Raw genomic sequence first — 9955 nt, 5'->3', positions numbered from 1 at the left:
GCTTTAAAAATGCACAATTTTCTCTCCGAGAAACAAGAGGCGTGTGAGTGGGGGTTTGTTACTATGTTATCCAGTCGGAACTTTGCCACCTAAAACATTTGTGTTACTAGACCTTCTCAAATAGCTATTGAGTACCCCTGGTATAGGGAATCATTCTACCAATCTAAATCGCTGTGAAATATATTTTCAATAACAAAAAATATTATTTTTAGGCTCAGCTGTTTGAAACTGGGTGGACCAAAACTGCTGTTCGAAGCTGGTGGAACAAAACCGAAAGTAACTTTTGTACAAGCTCTATAAACCATATTTTTTTGTTATTGAAAATATATTTTCGATGGTGATTTAGATGATACAATGATCCCCTACATTATTCAGTGCTTGTTTTGTCACATAAACGAAAATTGAGCGAACAGTGTAAATTTTAGCAACCAGGAAATGACAGGGCGATTTCCACTAGATAACCCAGCCACAAAGTCAGAACAGCTTTGCCAGAATGACAACAGATACCGCTCCAGTCGGAGAAATCAAGAGCAATATCACAGCCAATCACAACACTGGCGGGTGAAATACTATCGTTCACTGGTTGGTTATGAATATGATTGGTTTGTTTATGATTCCTGGCAATGTCAATAGTTTGTATGTATGCTTGTTTGCATGTAACTATTCCTCTTTTGTTTGTTGATATTTGTTTGTAAATAAAACAACAATAAAAATACAATTAAAAAAAAGAAGATACGAAAAAAATGTGTCGGTTGCTTAGCAACAAAACCCAACATTCAAAACACCTCAAAACAATAGATGGTATCATGAACAAGCTGAAAGGAGCCAAATAAGATTTCCCACATGGCAGTTTCTTGTCATTCTTGCTAGCAATCTGGCCATCCAGAGTCACAACAACATGCTGACTTCTGCAACATAGAAGCGCGCACATAATTGTCATGGCGTGGTCAGCTACATATACATAGAGAAATAATAATGGCGTATTTTTGTAGGCACTAACTCCGCCATGGTTCGTCGGACGAAGCCTATGAGGAAAAATAATATAATTTCTGTAGGGTTTTTGGATAAACACTGAAAATATGGTATGTAGTAAACACAGGCAATGGAGGTCTTGTACGTTTTGTTCTATGAGTTCATATTCAACAGCTTACGGCATTTTGTGAATTTTGAAGAATTTATGTAATAATAAAAAACTAATCACATAAAGGCTTTATGATTAATAAAAGTTATGTTAACTGACTGCTTTTATCTCATAGAACAAAACGTATAAGATCTCCTAAGCCTGTGTTAACCTCAAACCTTGTTTTCGCGTTTATTCCAAAACCCTATTCTTTCCCCGTTCATTTTTCCCATGGGGATGGCTGAACAAACCAGAGGTAACTTATTTCCGGGTTTTAGGACTAGAAATTGGAAAGCTCTATTAGCGCCAGATATATTATGGCCATTTTCTGAAATTACAATGCAAAAATAAAAATAAATCCTATGTGTAGCACCTTTAAAAGTGAAACATTGTTTTTGAGGTACTACAGGCAGACTGCAAGGCATGTGTTAACCCTCGCTTTACCAAACTAAATGCTAGGTTGGAAGTAATGTGTGAGTTTAAATAAATACAAGCGGTGATTCGGACAGCAAAATTAAAGTTATTATTTTCAGATGGAACTGTTTGAAGGCATAGGTGACGGCCAATACAGCGCGGCTTGGAACGCTACTTGTCCAATCAATCAATCAATCAAATGTATTTATAAAGCCCTTTTTAAATCAGCTTCAGGCTAAAAAGATGTTCTCCAATCAGCATCCAGGAGCCAAACAACCAGTTTTACAATACATTTGAATCCATTTCGATTTTTATTGTGCTTATAAGAACTGCACGAAGGAATTGTAAGACCACTATTGAAAAATACAATGTTCAGGCTAGTATGTTGACAATGTTGGGCTTATAGTGAGAAAAAAAACGTGCCGATATAAAAGTGGGGTTGTTAGTACTCCGTAGGTTCTGTAGAATCTATATATTGTGTAATTTCATACGGCACTGAATAATATGGAGTGTTGCTGGCCTTTTACCACACCCATTCCATAGGCCACAATCAGAGGTGGGTAGTAACGCCCTACAAGTAAGTCTTTACATGTACTTAAGTAATTTTTGGAGGAACTAGTACTTGTTTAGTTACTTTCTGTGGGCTGTACTCTTAATCAAGTAACTTACTTTTTACTCAGTTACATTTTATCAAATCACTTTAGTTACATACATTTATATTATTATATCGTTGCTGTCAGATAACCTCATCTCTCAAAATGTTTAATGATTTTCATTCACTATTCAAAATAGATTGTCATCAAGTCTTAAGTCCATTGGCTCAAACCGGCTCTTGACGTGAAGCGCTCCTCTTCACTCCTGCGGATATTTTTTTTGTCAGTTCTTAGCCAGACGCGATCAGAGTTAAGTTGCACTATAATTACCTTCTGCTTTTGTAATATTATATATTTCTGGAGTAAGATAAGTATTTTTCTGATATTCTGCTGTTGAAATGGTTTTGATGGCAAGTGGAAATGAAACGACTAAGTAGCTAGATAGTTAACTCCGTATCTGACATAATGTTTAAAGGGATTCTTTACTCCCCCAGTGTCAGATGAACTTGTGGATACCAATTTTATATCTGCGTGCAGTTTGAAAAAAGATGCTAACTAGCGTTACCCCTGGACTTCCAGTCATTGCGCTATCTGCTAGCATGCTGTGGGACTAGCAGATACCCATCGACCCCCAGTCATTGCCTTAATGTTAGTTAGCATTGGCTCGCAAAACGACCTCTAACTTCCTTCATACTGGACATAGAGAATTGCCAAAATATATTTCTATTTTATTACAAGTGTATTTCTTTACATATACATGTAGCCTACACACTAGCTTTCAACATACTAGTATTGGTGTAAACTTTCTAAAGAAATGCTGTTATAAATATAAAAGTATGGCAAATTATCCATACACCTTTTTTAAAAGATTGTTGCCATGCTGTAAAAAAACAGTTATATTGCACTAGAGTGCAAAAAAATGACATTCACAAAGATTAGCATTTATTTGCAGGGGGACTCTTATTTTGACAAAAATACATCTGATTGTGCTACCAGCATAATTTCCTGCGGACAGGTGAATGGTAATGGGAACCCTAACCCCTTGACCCAAATTTAAATAAAAGCAAACTGAAAGGGGAGGGAGGAGAAAAGCCTCTCCTTAGCCCTGCCAGACCAGCTGCTGATGCGCAGAAGTGCCCAAGGGAAAAAGTTTTGTGTGTCAGTTTAACCTGAACAACCAGGATACAAGCTGGATAAATTGACCAGAATCGACAAAGATAACAACTGCCTCTGCCACACTGTATGTATGGGCCCCTGCCCCCTGGCATTGTACGAACTGAAATATCCTTTGCTTGAAACAGGCTCCTTGAGGGTGCTTGACTTGGGCAGGAGCTCACCGGAGCTGAGTCTTGGCACCTCAAATGTTCTACTGCTTGAGCTCCTGTTCCTCTTGATAGAATATTAGCTCAAAAGTATTGTGGAGCTCCTGCACCTACCTAAATGTAAACAGTACCGGCATCCAAAATGAGTACCGACACCTATTTCAGTCCAAGTCAAGCACAGCTCCTTGATGAGATAAAGCACTGGTGAATAAAGAGTGTGGTGCAGGCTGATTATAGGTTACATCAGTGTTTCCCAACCAGGGGTACTAGGGGGTACTTGAGAAGACTCATGAGACCATAGGTTTACTGGTCAAATGCACATGAGGGGGAACTTCAGGGGTACTCTGGGCAGAGCAAAATGTACTTGGTGGTACATTAACTGAAAAAGGTTGGGAACCACTGGGTTACATAATGTCTCTCTCTGTCAGAGAATGGACTTCAATTCTTTCATGTCTTACAGCTTGCTGACATGAAGGCTCAGTATTATTTCATCCCTTGACATGTCTTATTGATTATGACTGTGCCAATATTTGATTGTCAATATGACATTTCGTGTGAGATAAAAGAGCACCCAAATTAGTGGACCTCTTAAATATACATTTTAAAGAAACATTTTGACAAGAAATTGACAGGGTTAATAAATCATGGAAAAGTTGTGGTATAAATGCATTCTGATTATGAGTTCAACTGTAATGCTTAAGTGTGACAAGTGACAAGGAGCAGAAAGATAAATAAATTAGACGACTCATTGTAACTAATGGACACCTCTCTCCATCTATCTGTATGAAGAGTGGGTCACAGGAAGACGAGGTGAAAAGAGGAGACGTGCCACTTAATCTTTAAATACTGTCACGTACTGTGTGTGTGTGTGTTACTTTCTAAATGTAATCCATAACATGAGAAGGATTTAGCAAGAAAAACTTCCCGCGTCTCTGTTAGTTACTTGTTACCTGTCCAAAATCGTAATTAGTAACATAATTTTTGGATTACCCAAACTCAGTAACATAATCTGATTACTTTCATCAGATAGAGCAGATGGAGCCAACATGAACTTGCACCTTTTTTCAATGCTGAATTGAATGTCATTGATAAAACGGAAAGGTGTCATAATGTATTTTCTTCTGCAAAAATACCTTTCTGAATTTAAAAGTAATCCAAGAAGTAATCATCTAGTTTTTCAAAAGTGTCTGTAATCTGATACAATAGTTTTGCTGGTAACATAACTCATTACAGTAAACAAAAATTGCAATCAGATTAGATTTAACTGATTACATGTGTGTGCTCTCTAGAGGCTGCAAGAGATTCTACATGGACTAGTATTCCCTCTAGAGGACACAGTATACACTTTTACAACATCTACTTCAGTTTAAATCTGCCAAGCAACTTTTAGGTATTGAACCTACAGTATACCATATCATGGTAGTAGGCTATTTAATAGCTATAAAGCAAAAGTTAGATTATTTGTACACCTTATGTTGTTCCAGGTGCATAAACAAATTATTTGAAAAATAAACTCCAGCACACTGGTATTATTGTAGCTTCAGAATGTGTTATTGATTAAGCTCACCAGGGAGCATGGCATTGAAACCATTGTAACGTATTTTGTAACATGATCTTATCTTTTTATTTCAACATCAACCTGCTACCAGTGTGTTTTCAGATGTTATATTGCCTCAGATGAATAAATTTTTACTATTTCAATCAAGTGAGAAATAGTGGCCCATGTTTAGGATTATCCCAAAATAGCCTAAATAAATGGACGAATACTCTCATTTGACAAAATGACTTCCGGATAAATATACTAAAATCAAAGTAGCCGTGCACTCCAAGTACAGTGTTGTTTTTCATTTGGAAAGAGTGCGTGCGTACACACTGTACAGAGGAGACAGTAAGAGCCAACATTTGGATATCGCTGTGTATTCTGGGTACAGACAGTAATTCCACGATGGCGGCGAGCAGGAGGCTGCACAAGGTATATTTCCTGATCAATCCAATTAGGATTTTCTCTTGTTAGGTTAAAGAAAGTAAAACATTCGGACTCCCAAATCTCAGATAAAATTAAATGTGTCGTTAAATTTGTTTTATTTAGCCCCACAGTGTCAGAAACCTCATGAAACTCGGTAGGCGGAAAATGACGTTAGTATGCTAAGCTAACCAGCTAGCAGTTGTTTTTTGGTCATGTTAGCACCGGCATATTAATAGGCTAGATTCGAATTAAACGTTTTGTTAATCTAAATTGATTAACAAGGTTAACCATGTGTCATCATAAATTAAGATTCAATTCAGTATTGTGTCATCAGTTGGGTGATAATCGCGCTTCAACATTTTTGATCTTCGGCACAGAAAAACTTTAGCTAGCTACGTATTGTAGCTAGCTTAATACTAATGTAGCAGGGAGTTAATTGTGCTAGCTAGCTACGCACAACAGTTACATAGGTCGTTAGCAGTGTGGTTCATTGCGCTAGCTAGCGAGTTAGCAATTCGGGTTAGTGTTACCTAGCAAGTTTATTTTCTCAATGTGAAACCGAGGCGAGGAAGCTGACCAGCTAACGTTAACCCGATGTATATACAATCTTGCTAACGTTATGATGTAGCTACCGGTAAACAGCCAAACCCACTTCCTGTGATTTGGTTTCTTAGCTTTGAATTGTTTTGAGTAGTCGAGTGAATCGAAAGTGAAATTGAGCATGCGGCTGCCAAGTAACGTTAAGCTAGCTAGTTAATTTAGTTTAATGTCATTCATTCGATCTCAATATTCGAGGTAACACAGTGTTGAGAACATGATTTAAACCCGGTGTGTCAACAACCCGGCCTTATCATAATTGGCACTTAGCTTTTCCCTTGCATTTGTCAGCCACCATTTGACCCAGCCTAGGATAAGTACTCCTAGTAAACAGTCCCCATCAAGTCAACAAGAATAAATACAATGTTTTGAACTCCACACATCTTAGTTTGACAGTCGTTTGCATTGTAATCCTGTAGCAGTGGTCTTATCCAGAGCAACATAGAATAAGGCTACATTTGCGCTCTGATTTGATAATACATGAAATCAGGAAGCTGTGCACATGTTTAATTCTAATGTGTATGGGTGTGTTAACTGTAAGGCCCTTGTCACTATAACAATACCCCCAATCTCATGATTTCCAGTGAAAGGTGGGATTTATGAATCAGTCCTCTGGTGTGGCAGAAGGCAGTGTTCTGTAGTGAGATCAGTTTGAGAATGCACTGGATCACTTCCTGGTTGAGAAGGGGTGTGGCTGCTTGGTTCCAGGGATGAGACTGACAGTTGATATGTTAGTACTTTTAGTCATCCAGTCTTTTATTTGTATGACTTTTTATTTTTGCATATTTTTTTTAAATATAATTTTCATTGAAATTTAAGGGCAAATTAGGGTTAAGTGCCTTGTCGGCTAGGGTATTCAAACCAGCGACCTTTCGGTTACAGGCCCAATGCCCTAACCGCTAGGCTACCTGCCACCCTGTGTGAGTAGTTCCGTATGTCGCCCCGTTTGTTTATAGTTCTGTATGTCACCCTGTGTGTTTGTGTCTGTAGTCATTCTGTTGTTTTTGACCTATAGGACACAGGTTGTTTAGTGGTTACTAGGACTCAGCCAACACTGAAACATGTTTTATCAGTTCTTTATCTCTTGTTTGATAAAAAACCTTTCTGCTTCCTGTAATGGTTATGATTAACTAACTGTACAGGGGAACTTGCTCATGATGTATTCACCCTCTTTTTCAGGAACTTGATGAAATCCGCAAGTCTGGAATGAAAAATTTTCGTAACATTCAAGTGGATGAATCAAATATTTTGACTTGGCAAGGCCTCATTGTTCCAGTAAGTCACTATTTACTACTCTTGTCTCCGGACAGGCATGAACATGACCAGAATAACAAGGAGGACCAAGGCACTCTCCGCGATATTGCAATTCCTTTGTTGCTGTGGCATGTTCAGTAGGACATCAGCTCACCTTTTAACCAAACGTCATTGTCTCTCTCCCCTCTAAAAGGACAACCCTCCATACGATAAAGGTGCTTTCAGAATTGAGATCATCTTCCCAGCCGAGTACCCCTTCAAGCCCCCCAAGATCACATTCAAGACCAAGATATACCACCCCAACATCGACGAGAAGGGACAGGTGTGTCTGCCTGTGATCAGCGCAGAGAACTGGAAACCAGCCACTAAAACTGACCAAGGTACGGCGGAAAGACGCACGCACACTCAGACAAAGACAATAGACAGTGGTTTCTTCTCATAACTTTTTAAGTAGTAGTTATTATTGCAGTTCTTTGTAATTTCTCATTGAAATGCCGCCTGAACCCTAACCCTCCAGTCTCCTCTCCCTCGGAGGCTCCTGTCTATTTGGCTGGAGAGGTTTCCATCCTGCAACCTCTACGTGGTTATTTCAATGTCTTTCTCATCTGTTTCATCTGGTCTACATGATGTCATCCTCCATTTTTACATAATTCTTAGTCTCCTCTTTTGTTCTGCTTGTCTCCCTGCAGTGATCCAGTCCCTGATTGCGCTGGTCAACGACCCCCAGCCAGAGCATCCTCTCAGGGCAGACCTAGCAGAGGAATACTCTAAGGACCGTAAAAAATTCTTTAAGAACGCAGAAGAGTTTACAAAGAAACATGGAGAAAAACGACCTGTGGACTGAGAATGCAAACGTGTGACTCCCTCTTCCTATTCCCCCCCCCCCCCCCGGCCTCCTATCTACTCCCCCCTCTTTCCCCCCCTTCCAAAACCCCCCTACACCCCTCTCTGCTCTTACCCAATCTCCTGAAAATGCCCCCACACACGTACACACATCCTTCTAGCCCCCCTCCTCCTGGGGCGATATATCTCAGCTCCACTTCTCCCTGGCAACAGGACTGTGTCGTGAATCAGGCAAGTTGGTCACCTCTGGGTGTCCGCTTGTGGCTGTTACTAACTTTCTACTGATTTCTTAAATTATAAAAATGCCGGAATTGGGCCCAAGAGAGCAGCTTGTTAAAGAGGGAACAAAACAAATACAACGGAAAGAAAGATCTAGATGGAAATGTTATGCTCAATTTGTACACAGAAGTGCTGGTGCAGACCTCTGTATAAAGATGATCAAATGTTTTGAAAGCTATTTGGTAAATGCTCAACTTGTGGTCTGATTGTTAACCCTTTTCATCTCACTCCTTCCCCTCACTAAAATATGTAACAGAAAAAAATCAACCCCAAAAGCAACAAAATGATAAAAAAAACACTTAAAAGCATCAAGGTTCAGGTGTGGCGAAATGTTTATTTTATATTTCTTTCTTTTTTTGCCTATGTTGCACTTTACTCTGTGGAACTAGCTTTTAAGTTTACCATAAAACTTCAGTTTGTCACCAATTCAATGGTCCAGATGTTATAAAAGGGAAAAAAAAATGTTTGACTGAACTTGCTTTTGTTTCTTTGAGAGGTTACGATGAAATGTTTTGTTCATATGTTGTATACTTAGCAGACGGTTTGACCATGTGACAGGAAGTACTGCTCTTCATGCCATTGCTCACTGGTCTCTTCAAGGTTCTGACTAGAGGGAGTACAGCTATGACCAGAAGTTACTCTCTCTTTTGTTCTAGCGGGTTAGGAGATTTAGGTCAAGAAATAACGTTTCTGACACCCCGTTCCCATTGAAACTGCTCGTCAGTCTCCGCCCCAACCAGCAAGGCACAAATTCACCAATCTTAATCACGAGTAGTTATTTGGTATAAAAAGGGATTTGTGAATGATGATGGTGGTAGAAGTTTAGTCATTTAGACATGCATCAGCAACAACCAGCAGACCAGTACCAGTAGAACAGTAGCTGCCATGAGGGTGTAAATTACATTGGACCCGCCATTGTGGGAAATATTTTGGAAGCTCTAGAAATGCATTCATGTTTACATTTATTTTTACCACGTTTATTCTACTACAGCCACCTTAATGCACACTTTACAATTGTGTGAGCTAAACGTATGTATGAAATGTTATGGATATTACTAATGTTACGGTCCCTACTACAAAAAGAACAAAAAAAATTACTTGTAATTTTGTCCTTAACATTTATTTGAAATACTGTAGAATTCCTTTCATTCTTATGGAGATCTGCTCCTTCTGCGGTGAGGCAATATGTCCGACTGGTGGCTTCAAAACCTGTCAGTGGCCAATAAATAGCATCAGCAATCCAGGGTTTATATACGTCACTGCTTTGTTTACGTTATTGGTTAAGACCAATAATGTATTGGTTAGGGCTCGGTGCCAATGAAATGCATACATTAGTGTATTGAGACCAGTGTATGTCACCTTTCACCACTAGAGGGCAATACTTCTCTACAATAGAAATTGACTCCATATCCGAAGGTCTCTGGTCTTATGCTGTGGCCTGTGGACAGTCTACCATAGACGGTATATGGTCTCTACCCATATATAAACTGTGAAGTCTACCATTAAATTATAAATAATCAGTGTGTCCAAAGATCGGTCTGAGCAAAACACTGTGCACTAATCTTGA

The 9955-nt window shown here is 39.1% G+C and overlaps 1 protein-coding gene across 2 annotated transcripts; it reads left to right on the top strand.

Moving 5' to 3' along the window:
* The first annotated feature begins 5290 nt into the window (after positions 1–5290).
* LOC139408821 (ubiquitin-conjugating enzyme E2 L3) lies at positions 5291–8814 on the top strand. Of its 2 annotated transcripts, none has more exons than XM_071153180.1 (5): positions 5291–5421; positions 7192–7287; positions 7460–7646; positions 7956–8153; positions 8191–8814. In XM_071153180.1, exons 1-4 carry the CDS (start codon positions 5395–5397, stop codon positions 8108–8110), a joined length of 465 nt encoding a protein of 154 aa, XP_071009281.1. In that variant the 5' UTR covers positions 5291–5394; the 3' UTR covers positions 8111–8153; positions 8191–8814. The 2 variants fall into 2 exon arrangements, with proteins under 2 accessions (XP_071009281.1, XP_071009282.1); XM_071153181.1 differs by having other exon boundaries at positions 5318–5421; positions 7956–8149.
* Positions 8815–9955: the final 1141 nt, after the last annotated feature.

Source organism: Oncorhynchus clarkii, chromosome 5 (genome assembly GCF_045791955.1).
Source record: "Oncorhynchus clarkii lewisi isolate Uvic-CL-2024 chromosome 5, UVic_Ocla_1.0, whole genome shotgun sequence".
NCBI classification, from domain to species: domain Eukaryota; kingdom Metazoa; phylum Chordata; class Actinopteri; order Salmoniformes; family Salmonidae; genus Oncorhynchus; species Oncorhynchus clarkii.
Note: the sequence above shows the minus strand (reverse complement) of the source record. Positions and strands in the feature narration are given on the sequence as shown.